The sequence below is a fragment of the Gymnoscopelus braueri genome, assembly GCF_963280865.1.
Source record: "Gymnoscopelus braueri genome assembly, chromosome: 17".
In the NCBI taxonomy this organism is placed as follows: Eukaryota; Metazoa; Chordata; class Actinopteri; order Myctophiformes; family Myctophidae; genus Gymnoscopelus; species Gymnoscopelus braueri.
Window position 1 is genome coordinate 25,485,256 of NC_137617.1, and position 23,926 is coordinate 25,509,181.

The 23,926-nt window shown below is 42.2% G+C and overlaps 3 protein-coding genes across 5 annotated transcripts in view; all 3 read left to right on the forward strand.

Annotated features, from left to right (window-relative positions):
* Positions 1-312: 312 nt before the first annotated feature.
* Positions 313-13,066, forward strand: map3k14b (mitogen-activated protein kinase kinase kinase 14b). 2 transcript variants are annotated; one of them, XM_080454956.1, is made up of 15 exons: positions 313-427; positions 1,994-2,289; positions 2,991-3,066; positions 4,251-5,232; positions 5,428-5,562; positions 5,761-5,890; positions 6,055-6,183; positions 7,230-7,334; positions 8,381-8,544; positions 8,999-9,149; positions 9,607-10,185; positions 10,421-10,527; positions 11,087-11,210; positions 11,308-11,408; positions 12,267-13,066. In XM_080454956.1, the coding sequence occupies exons 2-15, from the start codon at positions 2,040-2,042 to the stop codon at positions 12,429-12,431; spliced, it is 3,198 nt and encodes a 1,065-aa protein (XP_080311082.1). In that variant the 5' UTR covers positions 313-427; positions 1,994-2,039; the 3' UTR covers positions 12,432-13,066. The 2 variants fall into 2 exon arrangements, with proteins under 2 accessions (XP_080311082.1, XP_080311083.1); XM_080454957.1 differs by having other exon boundaries at positions 329-432.
* Positions 13,067-14,464: 1,398 nt separating this feature from the next.
* On the forward strand, positions 14,465-19,437 carry arf2b (ARF GTPase 2b). Its single transcript, XM_080456172.1, has 5 exons — positions 14,465-14,576; positions 15,610-15,767; positions 16,158-16,268; positions 17,433-17,557; positions 17,907-19,437. The coding sequence occupies exons 2-5, from the start codon at positions 15,620-15,622 to the stop codon at positions 18,066-18,068; spliced, it is 546 nt and encodes a 181-aa protein (XP_080312298.1). The 5' UTR covers positions 14,465-14,576; positions 15,610-15,619; the 3' UTR covers positions 18,069-19,437.
* A 1,117-nt stretch (positions 19,438-20,554) lies between these two features.
* Positions 20,555-23,926, forward strand: part of grb7 (growth factor receptor bound protein 7) — a 28,110-nt gene continuing 24,738 nt past the window's right edge. The window contains exon 1 of one of the 2 annotated variants that reach the window (XM_080456169.1): positions 20,555-20,713. Coding sequence is in view for 1 of the 2 variants with exons in the window: in XM_080456168.1 (XP_080312294.1) it covers positions 23,573-23,600 (28 nt within the window). In the remaining variant the exon portion in view is untranslated. Of the gene's footprint in view, positions 20,714-23,505; positions 23,601-23,926 lie in introns of those variants that run through there. The other variant, XM_080456168.1, reaches the window with a different exon arrangement.

Below are 23,926 nucleotides of genomic sequence, written 5' to 3' on the forward strand. Positions count from 1 at the left end.
AAGTGTACAGGATTTAAGTGTTTAATTTATGCAAACCAAATACGAACCCTGAAAGAGACACAGCATGAATTGTGTGTGTGTGTGACTGTCTACCTTGTCTGTGGCCAAGTGTCACTCGGGGCATGTACTGTACAGTAATCCCTGCTTTTGGATGTTGGACAGGGTAGTGGGTGGTGAATGTGCGTGGGTGGGCTCTGGAGAGTGGGGAGGGGGTATCATAACTCACACACGCATAGTCCACCAATCAGAAGGGACTGGTGGGCAGAAAGCCGGTAGGTTAAACTTGCAGTTACCAAAGTGCACACATGCTAATTCACAGGACGGACAAGAGGAACAGGCAGCAGCTCTCGACCTCTTTTTGACGGACCTCTGGGGTGATTTCAGCGGGACTTGAAGTCAGCAAAGGAGAAGCAGACTCTATTCTTAGGTAATGTACGTTGTTGGCTTGTTACAGTACTTCTAACCACACTGCGACTCTCTCAATGGTGGTGTTCTCGATTTCAGCTCATACATACAGTATAAGGGGGATGTGGCTTGGGACGAGTCCACAGCCGAGACGACAGGAAGTAAACGTTGAAACTTGTGGCACACAAGATTAGTGCAGGTGCAGAGCAGCTGTAGCTCAGACTGCTCAGCTGCAGAGAGCAGAGGGCCAAGGTTTTCAACAGATGTCATGGAATGGTTGAACTATAGGGTCCTACTTAAAACGTCAAGGAGCATGAATGTGTTAATGTGTGGATATTTGTTCATTGGTTATTTTTGTGACGTGTGCACCTTGTTTTGTTTTAGTTTTAGGTTTTTTAGCCTTTTCTTGGCACTTGATTTCAAGAACGTTTCTGTGACAGTTAATGAGAATGCAGCACAGGTACAGAACAATATGATAGACCTACATAAAGTCAGTGTTTAGCAACAATATACAATATATTGTATATATATCTCATTGCTGAGTTTAACACTGGGCGTGTTTATAGCAACAACCACTGACATACAGGAGGTGCCCCACTATAGAACTGTACCTGGGTATTCCATATGATCCTTTCCTATCAGAAGAGTTTGTTTGGATTGCTCTTTGTGGTGTCCAGTGTGCTCCAATGGAATTGTTTTGATCTCCTCGCCTTCACTGTCAATATGGCGGGCGCTGAGCAAGAGAGACTTGGACAGCTGGCCGGCCCAGGGGAAGGCATGTGGGCTCGTTCTGTGCTTGTCAAATCTATGCTATTTATACCCACCTTGCCAGGATCGCTAGTCGTGTCCGTTCATTCACACCCGACCACGGCAAATGCCAACGCATTAGAATTCCTGCCAAATACATTACATTTCTGCTGTTTACCCAACAGTGAAAAATACACGCCAAGCTTTGTCTTTTTGTCCCCTGTCCCCTTGTAGGTAGGTAGGTCACTGAATCTTTAATGTGAAGTGACACCAAATGGAATTCTTTTGGGAGGTTGTCAGGTTACTGATGGGACAAATTAGTGTCCAGTGATGTGCTTTTGTTGACATAGCAACTGGTCACGCCCAGTTGTCATCGCTCAGACCAGAGTAGACCAAGGAGAACCTCTCTGAGATTTAGTGAATGATATGTGCCCACCCGTCTTAGTAATTCTCTTCATAGGCCAAATAGCGAAAATAGCCGATCTACAAGCTCACAACTCGTCACAGGCTTCTCAAGTAATAGTTACAAATTGGGTAATAGGATCATATAACTATGTAAAAAAAAACACATCACTTTCAGAAACGATTATTATATATTCTTTTAAGCTTCTACCAAATACTAATAAGGGTGTTTCATTAAAGTAATGTGAAATGTATAAAACATATTACTTGGCACAGAAAGTAATGTTACTTATTAATTACAATTTACTGTAATATGTCATATATTACATAATATGTCATAACTTCTTCTAATGCATCACAATTCTTTCTTCATTCTTCTGCATTCTGTCCAGAACCAGTCATTGAGGATTACAGTTAGTTTGCCCTTATGTGCTCACAGGTCCTACAGTATAAAGCAGAAGTAGCGCACCTGTACATGAAGAGAAATGGCCATTCCCAGGATGTTCGACTCCAACACACCATTCGTTGTGGTAACGGGAGGTTCCGAGTTATCGTTTGTGGCCAAGGAAAAGGGCCAAGGGGGTGATGAAGAGAAGGATTCACTGGCTCAAGCCATCGCACCTCATCTGAGTCGGTTAATGGAGCATGGCACTGCCAAGCAGCTCGGTGCAGAAGGGCAGAATGAGCCTGAGGCTGAAGAGAGCCCATACGTCTCCATTATTGCACAGGCCGAGGGTAAGACTAATGCAGCGCTTAAGTGTAAATGGTAAATACACTTTTGCGTTTGTATAGCAACTTTATCCAAAGTGCCTTACAATGCATTTACATTCAACTATTTAGACACACATTCACACACCGATGGCGGAGGAATCCATGCAAGGCATTGGGACCGATTCCCAATCAGCCACTCTACCTCCTGAGCCGCTGCCGCCCCTTGTGTCATGTGTCATGTATCAACTCAGGAGCAAATGGTTACAAACTGAAACTTCTAGTATATGAGGGAGAGTACCGCACATGTACTTCAGTCCTTTAGGTATACATACAGTACACATGCATTATAATGACCTTGTGTTTCAGTCTGGGAGGGATTCGTTCATTGAAATGATGAAAGACGTGTTCAAATCAGCTTTTTAAAAAGCATCATTCCTATGTACTGATCATGTTGTCTGCCGTGTTAAGCAGTGCTAGAGTTAAATACTGGAGTAAAATTATGAAGTACAAATATGTACACATTACTCCCTTAATGTGGCTTAAGACAATGGATTCCTATTTTACACTGGTTCTCATCTCATTTCACGTGATTTTCTGTTGCTCTGACCATGAAGTTAGGACCTACTAGCCGCATGACATTAAAGTTGTTCTTTGACAGATCATCTCATGTCATGTCCCACTGTTGGATCCTACCCTCTAATTTAGACTGTGACTCTGTGCTACAGGAGAAGAAGCCCAGGAGTTCAGCCCCACCAGGACACAATGCCAGTATTCAAGATCTCAACAACTCAAAAAGCACAGGTACCTCTAAGTACACAACCCCATGCTCCATTTCTTTTTTATTTATTAAATTTTTTATCCCACAATTTTTGTAACCCATTTTTTCACCCTGTGCCAATTGTCTAAGTAATCCTGGGCGCTACACTCCCTCTTCCAGCCTAGGGAGAGCCTAGAGCCGAGCTCATGCCTCCTTCAATGCATGAGAGCTAGCAAGCCGCTTCTTATCACCTGACCAGGTTCCCTGGTTAGACGTAGCGCGTGGAAGGAACGCGTTATTCCAACCAGTTCCTTTCCCCTCCATCAGGCGCCCCGGCTGACCAGGGGGAGGCAGTATAGAGACCAGGATTACTGCATGTTTTTGTGAGGGTACCTACCCTAGGAGACACGGGGAGAACCATGCTCATTTCTCATTCAACAACAACAACTGGTGTCCCAGGTGTGCAGAAATAGCAGATCTACAAGCTCATATCGTGGCACGAGGTGGCGCGCTATGAGCTTGTATATCTGCTATTTGTGAATAGCCAAAGTATAAAATAATAGAGACGCCTGCCTGCAGTCAATACGATGGAGATCAATGGCATTTGGTTTGTCCTGCTCAGTGAGTGCACCAAAAATTATAAACTCAGCAGCAATGTATTTTTCTAGAAAGCATGAGGTGGTTACTCGTGGTAATCAGACCTTTCTGATAAACAGATTTCACTGTCTTCGCCGGGCCAAGTCTACGTTGTCACCCATGGCTGTCTGTGTGTGCACATGCGCGTGTCTGTCTGTGTGCACAGCTAATCTCGGACACTGCAGGACCGATCTTCATCAAACTTTGCTTGCATACTCTCAGTAGGACATTTCAAACTTTTTCAGACCTGCCTTATGGGGGGATGCTATACCAGACTGCTTTGCATTTTGGCCTATAACTCTTGAACTAGGTCATACACACACACACACACAAAAAAACATATAGGCCATGCTCAATATATATTCAATTCTGTATGAATATGTAATTGCCTTAAAAAATGTGTGGGCAGGGCCTATTTTGTCTATTCACTTCAAATTCCACTGGTTTAGCCTGTATAGTCTCCTGATTGGATCAAATTGGTATCCCAACCTGAACATTTATTTTTTTGTCTACAAAAGTACTGAGAGCCCTGTTACTGAGCAAACACTATAGCAATGACACTTATTAAAACAATATATCCTCCAATATACAGGTTCCATGCCAAGAAAACAGCAGTTCTAATTAACACAGAAGATGAGGAGAGTGATGGCAACCCCACACTACCACAACACCGGCTTCGTAGGAAACATCGGAGGAAGTCCCACACAATGAGACAGAAGCACCAACACGAAGGGGAGGAACGTCCCATCATCCAGGGCCTGTGGGTGCAGGAGATTGACTGGTTGAGCTCTCTGCAAGACGACACAACACTAGCTGTTGTTGACATCATACCTCCTCCTCCCCAGTTCACTGACTGGATTACGGACCACAGCAATCACCAGGACATTTCGGGGGTGTTTCAAACACACAAACCTGATGAGGACCTTGCATCCTGCTGTAGCGGTGCAGATTTGTATGGTGACAGACTAGAGGGCGTGTCTTTGTCTGATGACCTGTACTGTTCAAACAATGCGGCAGACTCTCCTGGTGTTGACGCTGGGAGGGTGTCGGACTCCGCCTGCCACCTGGGGAACGAGGGAGGCTGGGAGTGTGTTTGCACTCAAGAGAGTGGGTCGGAGTCATCCTCCCGTGGGGGCAGCTCCGACTCTGTGTGCAGCTTGAGGGACGCGTCGGACTCCTTCTTGAGCACGTGCGTTTCGGACAGTTTCCAAGTCAGAGGGGGCACGTCGGACGCGACCTTTGACCTGATGGGTGTGTCTGACATTACCTCCTCTTCCTGCAAGGCAGAGTGCGATTTTAAGACCTCCACTTTGGAGGGCATGTGTTCTGACTCAGTGCCCAGTCTACTGGGAATTTCAGACTCTACCTTTAGTCCCAGTGTTGTGTCTACATCTCTGTGTATGGACAGTTTTGCCGAACTGCCTCATACTGACACAGTGCTAGGTGGACTAAGGGGCCGGGTGACAGAAATGCCAAGGCAGTTTGTTTCACCGTTCTTCAAAGACTTGGTGAAGCACACCTCGAATCAAAGAAACATCCACGTACCTACCAATGAAGGCATTGTATTTCACAATGTAAGACATGGTTCTTCCAAGTTCACTAATTTATTTGATGTATGACAAAAAATGTGACATTATGATCCACCCACCCACCCACCCATATATGCTGGCTTAATGTTAATGCCTTTTTAGTTTTTAGGCATACTGTCTGAATATTTCCTACAATCGTCTTTTAATCTGTGCTTTGAATGTACACTATTGACCGTTCAGCAGCTCCAGCCGAACAAGCATAAGTACAGGGAAGGAGAAGAGTACCGTGTTCTGCACCACATCCAGAACGGCTCATATGGGGATGTCTACTGTGTACGAGACAACAGGACAGGGTTCCTGTGTGCAGCCAAGAGGGTGAGACAAGAAGAACTGTCACTAATTCACTCCTCCTACATACTGTATATTCTAGATATTCTTCTAGGGGCTAGAAGCCTATTGAAACGACACGTTTATCAAAAGATAATTCAGCTCAGTTTCACTCACGTTTCTTGTCTGATCTTTTATTTGGACATGCTTTTTTTCTGTTACATCATACTATGTCATGAACTCCAGATCCCCTTGAGCCACTTCGGCAGTGAGGAGGTGAGCACGTGGAGCGCTCTAAACTCTCCTCGTGTTGTGGAGCTTTTCGGAGCTGTGAGAGAGGACCTGAACATCATCCTGTTCATGGACTTGAAGCCAGGTAAACATTCTCCAGTCCAAAATATAACAAGTCCTCTACTGTAGTCTATGTCATAATCTTCATGGTTTAAAAAATGGCCTACATTGGAAATAAAATGTAAGGTGACAAAAAGAAGAAAAAACATAATATATAGTCTAAGTTAGACTAAGTGTGAATGTCCTTAGGTTGCTTGGCCCAGCTGGTGAGAGACAGAAGCAGCCTTCCTGAGGACCTGGCCCTGCATTACCTCTGTCAGCTGCTAGGCGCCCTGGAACACCTCCACCTCAGACATGTCCTCCACCTGGATATCAAAGGTATCTTTAAATATTTGCACATGATTATTAGTTAATATATTTAGTAAATTATTTCTGTATGAAGTCCAATCCACTTTATTTATAGAGCACATTTAAAACAACAGTGTTGAACCAAAGTGCTGTACACTCAGTAAACAAATATATAAAAAAAATACTAAGAGTAAAACAATAAACAGGGGAAAACCCATAGACACACACACACACACACACACACACACACACACACACACACACACACACACACACACACACACACACACACACACACACACACACACACACACACACACACACACACACACACACACACACACACACACAGTATGTATACTATACCTGCAACTGATTGCAAGTTGCAACTCGTTGCTTTGCGAATCATTGGTGTGGAATGGGCTTTATGTACTGTTTGTTCACTCAACCAAAAGCCCATCAACTACATGGATGGGTGTATGCAAACTGTGAAAACAAAGCAGGGGCTCGCAACTCACTTTTGAATATATTGATTTGCGACAAACAGCAGGTACAACGTTTCAACCGTTTTTCATAGTATTTACTTGAAAAGGGCCGAAAGGGTCAAAACGTCTTATCTGCTGTTTGTTGCAAATACATACTTTGGAGCATTCAAAAGTGAGTTGCGAGTCTCTGCTTTGTTTTCATGATTCTGTTTTTACAGTTTGGTTCAGCACCAAGAGACGATGTGCGTTATGTTTTCTTTAAATGTATGTAAATTGTACCACAGAACAGTGATTCAATACTGGTCTTGCGCTGGAACTTCAATGTTATCATACCAACAGTGTTCCTCTTTTTAAGTTGCCCTTTGGCCATCCTCTCAGAATATCTGATGATGCACTTTTCGATCCTGACTGGTTGCCATATGGTGACCTCATAGACAGTATGACCTTCATGAAAACCAAAACAAATCAGAAGATGTAGCCTAGCACGCCCTCTAGTGTGAAGAATTGAGAGCAAAAGCCTCAGTCTGACAAGTGTGGGCCTCCTGTCATTGCCGATTAAAATCCTGACTCGTATATATTTCTTCATTCCAGTTGACAATGTGCTGCTGTCTGCCAACAGCAGGGACACGTTCCTCTGTGACTTTGGTCTCTCTGAGACGTTAGACAACGATGGGCAGAGAACCAATGCATTCAGGGGTAAGTAGAGGAACACAAAATACATAGTTTACTGATGTAATAAAAGAGAAAGTTTTCAATGATTAGTGTAATTAAGACAGCAAAATGTGACATGGCTGACTCTGTACTTTACGGTTTACCGATTAAGCTGTTATTTCGTTATACATATAGTTTTCATTTCATTAAATGTATTACATATAGAAATATATTATTTTTCATAGTAGTTGTAGTTCTCATTAGACATCTTATAATTTCTCTCTCTCTCTCTCTCTCTCTCTCTCTCTCTCTCTCTCTCTCACACACACACACACACACACACACACACACACACACACACACACACACACACACATTTGCCCTCATGTCGTAAATGAGTGATGATGGCTTCATTTATATTTGATCTTGAGGAAGATCCTGTGTGACCGAAACGTCAATTTCAATATATTCAGAGGTCAGGCAGAGGTCATCCATTGTGTGCAGGAAGGAATTCTTATTCTGTTTGGATGTACAGTACTTCTGGGGCTTTGGATTCCCCTGCACCATAGGGTTACAGTAGTTTGGTGGGCGTGTTGTTTTAGTCAACGCTCTTTGATCCAGAGCGACTTACGCTGAGAGTAAATGCGCTTTAATATCTTCAGTGACGACAACCTCTTTCACTGCACAGAAAATTTTGTAGGCAGAGATACGAGAAAGGGGGTTAAAGTTTTAATCAAAGTTGGATATGGATACCCTGTAAGGCAGTTGTTCTCAAACTTTTTCATGTCAAGGACCCCCAAATTGATATGTATATGGCCGAGGACCCTAACTAAAAGGTTTGTGCCAAAGACCCTTTGGCTATTCAAAAATAAATGATATACAAGCTTGCATTGCAACACGTTGTGAGCTCGTAGATTGGCTATTTTTGAATAGCCAAAGTATAAAATAGGGTTAAAGTGGTAAAGTTATTTTGATTACACATTAATACATTTAGCTGGGTACCCACTGGAACCCTCTCAAGGACCCCTGGACCCCACTTTGAGAACCAGTGCTATAAGCTATAGTGTTTTTCCTGTTTGTTTATGCCACAGGGTCTGGCTTCCCTGGAACAGAGACCCATATGGCCCCCGAGGTGGCGCGTGGAGACCAGCGCTGTGGCAAGGCGGACATCTGGAGCAGCTGTTGCATGCTACTGCACATGCTCAATGGATGCCACCCCTGGATACGTTATTACGCCCATCCGCTGTGTCTCACGGTCAGTTTCCCTTTAACCACATTGAACCTGGCGTCACTATTTGGGGGGGTTTTCAAACATTTTCAGAAGCTTTCCAAATTGTTCCAAAATTGCAAAAATAGCAGATCTACAAGCTCACAACACATCGCAATGTGACACATTATGAACTTGTGCCCTAAATGCCCCTGAAATTATTCGTTAGGAGTTGCAGTAGTGATTATGGATGGGTGCCATGATGCACTATAGCATATAGCATGCTATATCTACCATACATATTATACATGACTGTGTTTTCAACTTAGTGTGCCACTCAGTCATGACTTAAGAAAGTAATACTGCATATAGACAAACAGGTATTGTCTTGTCATGTGACAATCCAAGTTGTGCAAATCAATTCTAGCAATATGTACAACATGCATTTCATTCAAAATAGCAGGTTATGACATTCAGAAATGTGTTGCCATCTGTTGGTCAGATTGCCAATGAGCCTCCGCCTCTATGGGAAGTGCCGTCCAACTGTAACCACTTCACTGCCAAGGTCCTCAGAGCTGGTCTTCGGAAGGACCCCGAGAGACGAGCGTCCGCCAGGGAGCTTCAGAAGAAAACAACCAAGGCTCTCAGAGCAGGTCAGTGCTTCCATTACATCCATTACTGACTGACACAACTTTGAAATTCAATTGAGATGAGATTTAGAAACTCCAATGTGTGTAATATCCTCATTGTCTGTCTAAATGCTCAGTAAATTGTCCATCACACCTGCCAATCAGGGTCCACAGACTGGCTGTATACATATCAGCAACGCTCACAAAGGATTTCATATTTGTTATTTTTATTTCTGTGACCGTGACCTCTGAACACAACCTGCCAACTAAACTTTCTTTGTATGTGGGAAGATACTTGGCCAATCTCTCTCCCTGATATAAGGTTTTTGCATCCCTATTATCTGAACAAACAAAGAGACTCCTGGATGCTGTCTGTGTGTGTTTCTTTATAAATATTATTTGGGCCATTCATCAATATAATTATAAGACACTGCTGATTTGAAGTTTTTACAAACACTGACAGTATCATTTCATCCCACAGTCGGCGGCCTCAGTCGCAGCTCTCTCAAATGGGCCTGTGAGAAACTGGATCACGGAAAGAGCCATAATGGCGACATACCCTGCACTCTGTCGTCCCATGGGATCCCTGCGATCCAAGTGAAATTGGGAGCTGGAAACTCTGCACCTGCAATGCACTGGGTGAGCCCCTGGAGAACAAGGGCGGCTGATGAAGACAGCTGTGATGGGGAGGAGCGAGTCTCCGAACTGGACCAAGATTCTGAAGCGGAGAGCGCTTCCTCGGCTAAGGAGTGGAATGTTGAACCAAAATCATTACAGGATGATTACGTGGCAGAGGACAGAGACTGGGAAACAGGTTCGGATTCTGAGGTGGACATTTACATGGGAGAGGAGGAGTGCTCTCAGGAAAGGGAAGCATGTGCAAAAAATGACTGGGATTATGAGGGAGACTGGGAGGAAGAGGAAGAAGAGGATTGCGACTCTTCCTCATCCACTGGGTATTTCCACACTCTCCAAGCCCACTTCCCTGTACTGCGTCAAGGCCTGCAGCCGGCAGCGCATTCATGGGGTTCGGAACCAGAGCTGGAATACCTTCGAGAAGGCAAGTCAGAAAAAAATGCATTTTGGTTTTAATAGGCAATTCAACCCCCGTTCTGGTTCCAAGTACTCATACAGATACTATATACTGTATCAAAAGTAAAATTGTGGTGTCTATATATTCTGTCATTTGTTTATGATTGACAAATGCAATTGTACAATATGGGAAAACTTGACCATAATAGTTCACCCAAGAGTCTACATCTGAGAGAACCTTCCAATGTTTTCTCTCGCTGTAGGTGTAACTATAGGTACCACACTCCAGAGTCCGTCTCCGGAGCCGAGAGATCACCCTCCATCTTGTTTCAGTTGCTCAGACACATCCCAGATCGATGCTTCGGACAAGGTGTGTATGGATGTACAGACACGGTGTATGCACAGATGAACACAAAACAATGTTGTTTTGTCAAAAGATAAATTGTGAGGGATGGAATTCTCACGCTCAAATGCTAGAAGCCAACTTCATAGTTTAACAGACTAACAGAATGATGTTTTGGCTAAAGCTTTTTATAAGAGCCATCTTAATTCTCAGACCCAAATGAGGGCATTGGACAAAATCTTGGTCTGTTAAACTGATTGATTGATTGCGTGATTTAATTTCTATTTTAACTCATATTATTTATCCAGAATTCTGCACCTCATTAGTGTGTGTTGCCTTCTGTTTAACAATGTTTTATCATAACTATAGTATTAGAAGTATCTCTCAAGCTTTTGCTTCTCTCTGCCTCTTCTTGAACAAAAATGGTTGTGCTCTGTTATTGTGTTGATGATGTATGGAGTTTTCTGTACTATGTTTTTATTTGTTCAAGATAAATAAAGACCAAATCAAATCAAATCAAAGATAAAGGCCAAAACATCATCATTGAAAATGTAATCTAAAAGGAACGTTTCGCTCCATTTCCAAGGACTCGGATGTATGCTCTGATGACCTCAGCTCTGGAGTCTTCTCCTCCTACAACAGCCAGACGGAGGGCCATCTGGAATGGCTCGTCATCTCAGCAAATCAGCCATCCTTGAACTGTTTAGAAGGTAAAAACACAGACAAATAGTATATTCCTGATAGGTTCCCAACCACAAATGTGTTGGCTACTGGTTTACATCACTCTGTGATACTCTGTTTCTCCAGGTGTGGACATCTGGATTGAGAACATCCATGGAGAGTGCCTGAGGATTCGTGAACGTCGACAGGTCAAAGTGGGCCATGTTGCCATTGGGATTAGTGATCAAGTAAGAAAGACTATTTACAGAAGTTCTAGTTTACTTGCTTAAAGATTTTTATTCCACATACATGACATACACCAGTTTAGCTTCTGACTAATAAAGAATAGGTCTAATCATCATTGACTCTAGTATTCAGGTAAGTTCTGTATAGTGCGTGCCAAAGGGGGCGTCAACACGTGTCATTTGGTAGCGGCGGACATCTTTGTGGGGTATAAACAGGTTGACTTAACATTGCCCCCCTCCAGTATGTCTGCAGCTGTATGCCACGCCCCCCGTGGTGACGAAACGTTGGCAAGCACTATAGTGTTATAATTACTTTGTAGAAAATGTAAATAAACACATCTAAAAATACAGCCATTAAAGAGAAATGATCTAGTTTATGTATAATAAATGGCCAACGCTGTGAATAGGCAATGACATGAACTGACAGGTTATGACTCCTTTAAATATTGTATGTGGTAGTCTGGTGTGCTGTAGGACAGTTGGATCAATATTTGTGACTTGTGATTTCCCAAGATGTCACATAAAGATCGATCTCATAAAGTTTTGATAGTTATACAGAAAGTAAAAGATTTATTGTTAGGATTAGTCATAGGTTGTTTAGTTTTCCATCTCTTTGCTGTCACCCATTCAGAGCCAACAGTTGTTGCAGGTAAAGTTTGGCCCTGCTGTTCTCTCACTCAGCAATAAAGAAAGAATGGTGCTAAAAACAACCAAAGGACCTTATGCGTGCTGTTCTAGATTACACTGCCTGTTCCCCTCCTGCCACAACTTACTTATGAGCGGCATTGTGGAACCACACAGTGTATTGTATGATTTCAACTCAAAGACTGACAAATCACCAATGTCCCATCTGTCCTTTAGATCTCTGCCAAGACCTTTAGCATGGAGACCCTGGACAGAAAGATGGTCTCTTTTGAGCAAGAGATCAGAGAATCAGGCCTTTGGCTTCGCTGTGTCCCTGCCCCCGATGGATGTCAGCGCTGGAGCTGGCGGATCAACGATGGCAGGCTTGAGCTTCGGGAATGATACAAAAAAACATTGAACTTTTTGTTGTTTCTACTATGGCTTTGGGTTTTGTCTCTGATGCGTTGTCAGTTTAGTTTCCATCTCTTTGCTGTCATCTCTGTCACCCATTCAGAGCCAACAGTCGTAGCAGGTATAAACACCTGCATGTGTCTATGTTCAGTATGTTGAGATGCTTTATCTTTTAAATTAATAAATTGAATGAGTAAATGTTGAGTTACAAGTGATTTTTCTATTGTTTAAGTTAATAAATTGCATGTATTTTCTATGTATTTTTGTCAAACCAGTATTTTATGGTGAAATGGATTTTCGTTTGATCTTACTTTTTTTTCATGCACTGTTGAATCCCAATAGTCTCAATACTCATACTACCATGTTACCTAAATTGTGACAGACAACAGAAAGCTAGATGCCATGAAAATTGTATTACACCAATAATCTCTTAAATCTACTTAAGTTAATTACATTTTCTACCTTCATAAATAACTGAGGAGCTTCTTTGGGTTTTTGGCACAATGCCATCAAAAGTGCGGAAATGGCACCTTATAGTTTTCTTCTCTTTCATTAATTCACTTACCTGACCTGTCTCCTGCTACGAGGATACTGGTGGTATCAGTCTTTGTGTCATTTTATCCATCCCATCCCATTTATCAATACATTGTTGTAGAACTATGCCTTGTAATCATAAACTATAATGTAAATACAGAAACTGGCTTCAGTGTTCAAGGACAGGTGGGGTGCATACATTTAAAAGTCTGGCAAAGATTATGATTATCTTTTATGTTGAGAGTGTAATGTTTATTTCATCAGGCACCATGAACAAATGAAATCAGAAGAGAAAGGATGGATGCTTTGTACCAGATTCAACTAATAGCAAAATTATCTGTTTTTTTTCCTTCCCGGATTTAGACAAGCAATATAATCTATCTGTCTATCTCTTTGTGCTTGTCTATCAATCAATAAATCCGGAGCAACAGACAAGACCTGCTGACTGCGACAGTAATATGACGTGACGTCAGCTGGTCAGAAGCACTGTGCGTTGACCCCACTTGGCAGGCATTTTGCTTGTAGTTGTCTTTTCAGTGAGCCAACACTCTAACATTAAGTCCAACAAACTACACACTTTTTTTTTGTTATCTACATATTTACACATGGTACCTGAGATAAGATATAAAGGTGTGTGAGCATAGCAGCAGATGTATACTGTGTATGATATACTTATGGACGAACACTGAGATTGATTGATTTATTGAATACTTTAATAACAGCTTGCAGATTGTACAGAGGTACGGTTTACAAATAGTGTTAAAAGGATAACACAAAAAGCCTATATAGGGGCTTGTTTCCATTGTGGTCCTGTAGTGAAATATCAGTTGTAGTCTAGATTTGATCTATAGATCCAATCTAAGCTACAACTGATATTTTCATAATCTATCTTGACAGTGACACTTTAATGATAATGTACCATCAATCAAAAGCTTCTGACCCTGCTGGCATGAAAACCATTCATCTCAGTCACTGTCTTGTCCTCACAGACACTCTCAAACTGACACCTGACTGTCTGCAGCATCCTTCACTCTGCTGAGCAGAAAAAAGAAGCCAGGCTAATTATCGTAGTAGCTTCAATTTACTTTCTACAATCCTCCTCGCTATGCGCTAATGTAAACATTTTTGGTACAGCCCAGTCACGGCCATCTTGACAAGCAGTCGCAACCCCAAAAAACATACAAATTAATGGATACTTCAAACGACAGCCACGGCCTCATGCCAATACAAGCCCAATAGGCGTGCTTACGTTATACACATAGAAACACATATTAATGCACACAGGACACTGTTTTGGGCTAATTTAGTGGCTCCAGCCCTGGGTGTGTGTGTATGTGTGTGTCTGGATTGTGGAGGTGGATGAAACTTGAATAAACTTGTGTGCGGTTCACTTCCTCGACATTGTCCTCAGTATTACACAGAACGCCTGATTGGGCAATAACACCAAAGGGGCGGGCTCTCAGCGTAGGACGGCGTGACGTGATTGGATCAGAGCTGATAATGGGCCGTGTCACTACGCCGGTGTATCCCCCGGTTGCGCAAAACGCCATTTTGGAGTGACGGTGGAAGAGAAGCGAAAGATCGAGAAGCTGTCTTTCTAAGGTACCAATTCGCACAGAAATGCCACATTTTGTCGAGCGAGAAAGCCCCGCGTCGTCGGATTAGGATAACCATCGGGCTAGCGCGCGTAAAGGTCTCATTTCTGCCGTTATATGTTATTGAAATGACGTCACCCGTTTCCTCTTTACACTGACGCGGCATTTAGCTAACGTTACATTAGCACGTTAGCACGGCGGCTAACGCAGCAGTTAGTCGACTAAAATGATACATTCCCTACGCATTTCAGCGCTGTGTTCAATGTATATATCACTTAATGTCTGTATCATGTCACATTATGTGCCGCGCCGGCCTCGAAGCTGCCGTTCCACTCGGTAGTGGTCGCATCGGGTTCGTAGCATTGCCATTGGCAAAAGGCTACAGTCACTGTAAGCTAACAGTGATGAGGTGGAGGCTGGCTGCTAAGCATCCGCCCTAACCGAGCAGCTTAGCTGCTTTCGGTTGGAATGTAGCCAGTCTGATCGGCGTCAAATACGACGGATGACTTCACATATTATGTTTAGTTTGTTTTGTTTGACGTTTATATCAGGTTAATTGCTAAGTCTAGTCCGTCTACCGTTCATCAAGGACAGGCCGGGGTAGTGATGTGTGACAGGTCCCCCCCCCACACATACACACACGGGCTATAGAGACGTGCCATTCTTCCGTTGTTATGGTAGAGCCAATCAGCCAGAACAGGCCTTCCTTATCCGGGAACATGACATTATTCTCTTGTTAGTGTAGTCAGCTGGCCAACAATGCAGGTTAACGTAGTGAGAAGGCCAATACTACGAAATGGCCGTGTTTGATGTATATAGCTGTCGTTTTAACGACTAAATTACGAAATTATTACCGCCATTACTCGGGTCTCAACTTGGAATGTGGCGACAACGAACGAGATGTTGCAGTTGTACTCCATAGATTTGCTTTTGTCCTATGTTAATACTGTCTTTATGTCAATTCTAATCATTGTCTAAAAACAAAACTAGCTAAATTATTTACAACATGATAATCTTTTCCATCTTCCACCTCTTAACAGAATCGTCACCATGGGGAATGTATTTGCAAACTTGTTCAAGGGCCTGTTTGGTAAGAAAGAGATGAGGATTCTCATGGTAGGGCTTGATGCTGCCGGTAAAACAACCATCCTGTACAAACTCAAACTAGGAGAGATAGTCACCACCATTCCCACCATTGGTAAGTTTAGAGAATTTATTTTTACCCATTGACAAGTTGGAATTGTTTCGTCATTTTAGAGTTGTTATAACTTATTGTTTATTACATGCAGTATATTTGACACTCTCCACTAAAACGGAGCTTTAAAGGTAGATTGAATGGGGCCCAGGGTCCTGGCTCATCATTGTTTCCAATATTAGCTATTTGATAATGGAATCTTCCTCATCTGGCTCTGCTAGTTCCTGCCAATTGAGTTGCTGCCAAGATTGAGTCCCTAGAAATCTTAAATGCACAGAGTTGGGTGGGGGATTTTGGCATAATGTGCAACTGGAATTTAATTCTCTCAAACTTGGAATTGCCTGAAGTCAGTTGTCATTTATTATTCACACATTTTCTTTCCATTTTGCCCAGGTTTTAACGTTGAAACAGTAGAATACAAGAACATCAGTTTCACAGTGTGGGACGTGGGTGGGCAGGACAAAATCAGACCACTGTGGCGCCACTACTTCCAGAACACTCAAGGTGAGTGTGTACTTGTCATCTTTACTGATGGAGGTGTCGGCTGGTATCATCGCTTATTGGTGCCCAGTGACTCATTTGCTATTGAATGCTATTTAGTTTTCTTGTATTAACAATTTAGCTGCTACTGTAATGATTGACAATTAATGCACAGAGAAATTGTCTTTAGGTTTCAGCATCACCCTCTGAAACATACATACTAACTCTGCTTTATGTCATTGTAAAAGCTTAATTCCACTTGTTTAAACCACTTAACTGTCATCTGTGATTGCACAGACAATACTACTAGTTATTTTGACTTGAGCATCCCTGTCATGCAACACGACCTCCAACAGTCCTACACAGCAACACTAACCCCCTGTCTGACCACAGAGCACAATGAGCATGCAAATGTGAAATTACGTTTCATAGCCCTGGGGTGCCTTGTGGCTCAGCCAGTTAGTGCACAGACCATATGCTCCCTGCGAGCACGAGGACCCCAGTTTAAATATGACTCCATCTTGTTGTGCAATGTGCATGTTTCCTGTACCTACCCTCATACAAATACCAAGACTAAACCTTGAAAGTAAAATAACGTTTATGGCCCTTTGTTAGCAGAAGTTAGTTTTGCTTTAGTTTTTTTTAGTTCTTGTTCCTTGCTCAAAAAAGGACCAACATACTTATATTAACGCATCTTGCTGCAAAATGCATTGCAATCTTCTCATATTATTCTTGGTGTGACCCTTTCTTTTACAAATTCATATCGAGAGCAATTTTACACTTTTTAAAACATTTTACCGTCAATGCTATGCTGCATTTCAGACTCAAAATTTGCTTGGGCAGGTATCACTTAAGAAAGAAAATCTAATTGAAAGAGAAACAGATGATTTTTTTTTCTGCTGGGGTTCACACTAAACTTTACCGCCCTCATCATATTTTTCCCAGAAAATACGTTTCTTCCCCCATTTTTGATTAAAAATAATCTTTGATTAGACAATTGACACCTGACCATAAGAGGCCACCGACTTTGTGCTGCAAGCCATAACAGGGCTTCTAACATTTTCCTCCTTTCCCCAATTGGCCAAATCTGGCCCTACAAGTGAACGGGAAACCTGTAGGGAGGATCTCTTGTATTCTTGTATCCATCAACTTGACTTCATCTGGATAATCGTTCATCTCTGTGTACAGGGCTTATCTTTGTGGTGGACAGCAATGACAGGGAGAGGGTCAACGAGGCCAGGGAGGAGCTGTCAAGAATGCTCGCCGAGGACGAGCTCAGAGACGCTGTGTTGCTTGTTTTCGCAAACAAACAGGTGAGCTCACCTTTTCTGTGTCTGAGAACATGTGCTTAGTGCTTGTTGGTACTGTAGCATGTGGCCTATTTGAATTGACCACATCTTGGAGAGGCAGAGACCCCCCTGTGTCCATTAAAATGGCATTCTAGAAAATTGAAGGGGGGCTTATAAGTAAAGTCATTAGCGTTTTACATTCCAATTGCTCCTGGCAGTTTAGTTTAACCTATAAAACGATCTCTGCAGAAAAGATCGGAGACTGTTTTCAGTCCCACCTCCATTTTGAGAGTCCACCAAAGCATGTTTTATGTTTGCCAAGTTTGTATTTCTGTCACTGACTCCACTGACTGCCACATGACTCTCTCCTCAGGACCTGCCCAACGCTATGAATGCCGCAGAGATCACAGACAAGCTGGGCCTGCACGCCCTCCGCCAGCGCAACTGGTATATCCAGGCTACCTGCGCCACCAGCGGAGATGGCTTGTACGAGGGGCTGGACTGGCTCTCCAACCAGCTCAAGAATCAGAAATGATCCATTCCACCAGTTTTTGATTATTATTTTTTTTGTTTGTTGTTTTTCTCTCTCTCGTTTCAACACGATGGCAGCACTGGATCCAGGCCCTTCTGTTCCCATCAGACCTCATTTCCAACTCCTCCACCTTCTAAGAAAATCCTCCATTCCCCGATCTTTTGGTTTCTTCCTCCCTGTTCTTTTTACCTCATTCTTTTGTCCGTACTCATGGGGGCTCAAGCCTGTGCTGCTTGTGTGTGAGTGTGTGTGTGTGTGTGTACTGTGTGTGCGTGTTCCGGCGAGTGGGTGTGAAGGCGTCTCTGTGTCTGTTAGCTGGGATTGGGAGTAACCCTGGCGTGCCTTTTACACACCTCCTGTGGAAAACAGTGGTCTGGCTCTTGCAGCCCCATCCTCCATCCACCAAAACTCGGCTCCCGCCCCGTTCAGCCTCCCCTATACCCCACTCTCAGTCTTGCACGGCCTCCCTTCTCCCCCACCGCTACTCTTCTAACAGCAAGCATGATTTTCACAAGGCATAGAAAGAGCAAGGATGCAAGTTCTCCTCCCCTCCTCTCTGTAGTATATATATATCTATATATCTGTTCACCCAGCGTAGAAACTGAATGCTAGATGTTCATTTTAACCTGTTAAACCTCGACACCCCCCACCCCCCACATATACACCCCCACTCCTGACCTGTAAAAGATTGAATAAGTTGCATCGTAACCTGTATCAGGTTGAAGCAAATCAAACAAAAAATAAACACCCATCCTTGATCGTTCTTGTGTCATTTGAAAATCATGCTGTTTCTTTTATTATATTACATATGACAGGTTCTTAGCAATGGCTCTCTAACGAACACTACCTTCCCCTCCCCCCATTAAGAGAGACCATGAAGCACAAGGCAAGCAAACAATCCTGAGTCATAATTCTCCTTCCAATGTTAAATTCACTTTGAAATTAATTAAAATATTGAAAATGTATGCAATATTTCTGCCATTTTCCAATTTGTAGTAGCTGACGTATTTAACTGGATTAAATTGGATTTTGTGTGATGGCCTTCAATTGAAATTAAAGGTTTGGCCGTTGACATTCTCTCCCATACTTTTAAGATTTGGTCACCAATACACTGTTGGGCATTTCAAAAACTGTTTCACCTTGTGGACTGTAGTGCGGTGACCTGATGAGATACATTCTAAAAGCTTCAAGAGTTATTCCTTTAAGAAATGTTTCATGTATTCTTTATCTATAGTTTTAGCATTTCTATTTGTACTACGACTGCTGAACCAAATGCAACTGAGCAGTATGACAAATCTTGTATATGAAAGTAGTAGTATACATGTGAGGGTCTAAATTGCAAACCATTAAAGAGATTGCTTTTTGTCACATACGGTTGGCAGTAGTACATTGGCAACATTAAAAGCTCTAAGCATCCTGCTTGCTGTTTGGGGCTAATTTATACTTGGTCGTACGGTCGTGTTGCAAGGCGGTTTTTTTTGTTATGTTTTTTTCATTTAAACAGTTACATGTATGTTCGTCGTGCAATGAAGTATAAATTAGGCTTTAGTTGGGATGAAGGAAAGGCATCACATATGAAGGCTCTTAACTGTAAACAGCCCAGGCATATGAAGGAAGGACGCCCAGCTCAAATGTCGGGATGCACACAGCTTGCTTTGACATTTTAGCACTGTTTGCTTCATGACTGAATGACGAAAGAACAACCAAACAGGTATTGGGTAGCAGCACCTCATCCTCGACTCTGAAAGGACTGGTGGTAGGCTGCGCAGGGGCATCAGGTGGGTGGCTAACTGGTCATGAGTTACAGCAAGTGCGCTCTTCAGAGTGGACAACGTAGAGGGCATGCTGGCACTTCTGTCAAGAATGATTGTAAATCTGTTAAGTTTCCCCGCAATCCTGTTTCCTGCGGGGGTCTCCTGAACATATGAATAAACATGATTCGATCCTAAAAGTTGGTGTGGAGAGTTAACTTGACTTGACAAATCAAAGAAGCGTCCGAAGGCAGGTAGTTAAAAATGTTAAGGTTAAGAAATCTCATCCTAATACGTGTCGAAAATGTGTCACGGGTAATCTACAGTTCCACACCACACGATGCAGTAATACTGGTGGCCAACCTAATAACACGTCTGTCATTTAATGTGTGCACTGTTGAGTCAGTGTTAACTTGGGCAGCTAGAGGTCAGACAAACTGAGTGGTACTGCCAGTCCGTTAAAGTGTTAATTATTGTATTCCTATTGAATCCTATCTAAAGACTAAATATGGTATTATTTTTTGGGTATTATTTATAAACGTTGCATACCCAAATATACAGGTGTTTTCTCCTATATCCGTTCAATAATACTTTTGAATCTGAATGTAAAAAGAAAAATCCTCCCAATATAGTCTTAATGACACGAGCATAGGCCTGTTTTAAATCTATGGGGGGATAGACATCCCTGCAGTGAGTTACCTAGACAGAGGTACGCAATGTCTGACACGCCTCTCTACCCACTGGCTGAGAGCACAGTTTGTAAAAGACTCGGACAACTCAACCATGTCGTTATTAGCGTCTAGACATAAAGAAAATACATAAAGAAGAAGATTCACAACTTGCCGGGACCGAAACGATGTCAAACGGCGGATACTCAACCACACACAATTTCTACCTGTAAGTTTCTGAAAATGTATATTTAATAAGTTATACGTTTTCGCGAGAAGATGCCGACTGAAATGCGATCTCGTATGATTCAACAGGTGCTCACGTTACACCTAAACGGGTTACCTATCGAACATGTTGACGGCAGAGGTCGCTGTGAGAGGATTTGGTTTTGTTTTATATTGAAAAGTAATAGATCATATTTTGATCCCACCTGTGAAATGGTGATATGTTTCAAGTCTGTTTTATAAGGCTGAAAGGCTTTGTTAAAATTGACCAATGACATGCCGTGGAAACGTTCTACAGCAGTTTTTGCTCATAAAATAATAGTCTAATTAATCGTTGTTTTCTATTAGACAGCATTTATCAAGATGAAACGAGCAATATCACGGAGCCACGGCGACCAATGCAGTCACAGAATTCGATTGGTTACCAATTTCACCTTAGCACCTGTAGGTTTTGGGCACATAATAAAATGTGATTCTAACCTGTTTAAGTAGCCTGGGTATTATGTGTGTTTGCATAACGAAACAATCGCTAATTTGGCAAATATACATTTTGAATGCACTTTCTTGGTGAAGTTAATTTACGTAGGTCTTGTTTTTAAATAGTCAACAACACCCTGGTGTAACCTAGTGGTCACACCACAGTCAGTTACCTCGAGTTTCAGTCTGAGGTCAGGTGTTCTGGCATAATGTCAAGAACTGTCGTTGAACCTGTCAAGAACTATTGTTGAACCGTGACTTGTCTGCTACTCAGACCGTCTGTCTGTCTGTCTTCAGATTGGTATTTTAAGGTGCAGCGTGGGCCAAGAAATAAATGTATTGCGTTTGAACAGTTAAATAGATTTAGAATTACTTTTTTCAAACCATTGAAAGTTTGGCCAAGCAGGTCACAATAAACTGCAATTCCTTTGCACTGGCTCTACTAATTATGAATGAACTAATTAAGAATTTACTAATGTCGTTTTTATATTCATTTGACTTGCTATATTTGTGTTCATTATCTAGCAGATGATTGTAGTCAGTTGGGCTAAGAAGTGATTGTAATCAAATGACATCCACCCAACAACTAGTGTCACTGGCCATGCACCACAGAAAATGCCTTCAAAAGGCTTGGTGAATTCTGAATAGGCTAGTATAGTGCATCTGGGGCACGTTACCTTTCATTGTTGTTGACTGTCTTGGGTAAACAGATAGTTGATTGCCTATATGTGTACAAGTAAGGCCTATGCTGCCACTGCTGTTACCCCACCAGAACTCACACAAACATACACACACACACACACACACACACACACACACACACACACACACACACACACACACACACACACACACACACACACACACACACACACACACACACTTCTCTCTAATAGCAGCCTCACCTGAATGTTGGGGACACGTTTAAACCACTTTTTCTCAAAGAGCCTTTGTGTTCATTGTTCTCTTTGAAAGCTCCTGATATCCTGCACTATTTGCCATGAAGGGGGAAAAAGCAATTACTGAACCTCACCCTGCCGGCCAAGCAGTCCATTCTATTGAACCAATTTGTCCCTTACCAAAACTGCAGGCTGGCAGCATTCTCCAAACACGGGCCAAATAAAAAAATAAAAAAACAAAATTGTTGAACAGAGCCGAATTCGAGGACTAGAGTTGGACAATACGTTGTACAGTTACCCATAAATACATAAGACCACCATGCTTCTAACTCAATCTGTCCTCAGGAAATGTTGTGTACGTTTATGGATTTGTTTCAGTTGGGGAACCAGATGTTTGATTGTTTTTTTGTTTGTTTGTTTAATTTATTACACTATTCTCCAGGGTACCACATTTTATTGCCTGGGCTAGGCTTTAAATTACAGAACAAATATTCATTGAATTTGTTATCCAGGGGAATTCTTGTTTACTGACAAACTAAGCCACCTACGTATATGAAACCACTATTTAATCAACATCTCACACAGTTGATAGTGGAAAGACAGAAAATCTGAATTGCTTTTCACATTGGATGAGGACAGCAGGATCTCACAAAACAGTACAATGGGACAGCGACAAAATAAACAGACTGTACACATCACGGTACAAATACACATACAAATAATAATATTGCAGAATATGCTGTGGTATGTTTTGGTCTGGTTTTGTCTGATTCCAGACAAATATATTGTTACATGAACTAGGGGAAACTGCTTTATTTCCAACCAACTTAACAGGTGTTGGGACATCACTATTGAATGTTGAGAAATTATCATGATGATTTGGCGTGTGGAAAGTCTGGTTCACAAGTTGTATTTGGCACTGGTCCATATTATGCTATTTTCATACATAAGTTTATACGTCACTAAAGTGTGACTCAATCCGCTTAGGAGTATCACTTCTGTGTGTGCGTGTGTGTGTGTGTGTGTGTGTGTGTGTGTGTGTGTGTGTGTGTGTGTGTGTGTGTGTGTGTGTGTGTGTGTGTGTGTGTGTGTGTGTGTGTGTGTGTGTGTGTGTGTGTGTGTGTGTGTGTATGTATGTTTGTGTTTTAACAGCATTTTAAACATGAATGTAACTGTTAAAGAAAGATGCTTATAATGCTGGGGTGACCCGATAGCTGAGTGGTTATATGCTAGAGTGATTAGGGCTTGTACCACATAAGCTCTAATGCCTCACAGCGAGTCCCCAGTTCGATACAGGACCATTTTCTGCATGTCACTCCCCTGCTCTTTGCATGCATTCCCTGTCTCTCTCTTCACTCTAACTGTCTGAACATAGCATGAAAATGGCAAAACAAAAAGAGGGGGAAAAAAGGCTGGGGCGTACAGTGCTACTAATATGAGAGATACAAGGAATTTAATTTGAATATGTGGTTTGTGTTCAATGTCCGATGCCAACAGCTATGTATTGTGTAAGAGGTAAGGGCAAAGTGACCTGTTTTTGACCATCTAATGGTGCAATATCTGTATAGTGGAAAAAGTAATTACTGTGGGCTTTATCGCAATCCATGATGACACATTTATGACTTGAATGTTAAGCAAGGAGGTTTAAACCTGCTATGGGACATAGTACTGGCCGATATGGCGATTCCTTTTTGCTGTCAATGTTGGCATCCATTATGTTTCTATTTTGTAATTTCCTCTAAACATCCGTATTTGCACGATCCTACATCATACCTGTGTCGGTTGTGTGATTTATAGGCAGCACACTGTTGAAAGATACTTAATCAATGTCATATTTTAGA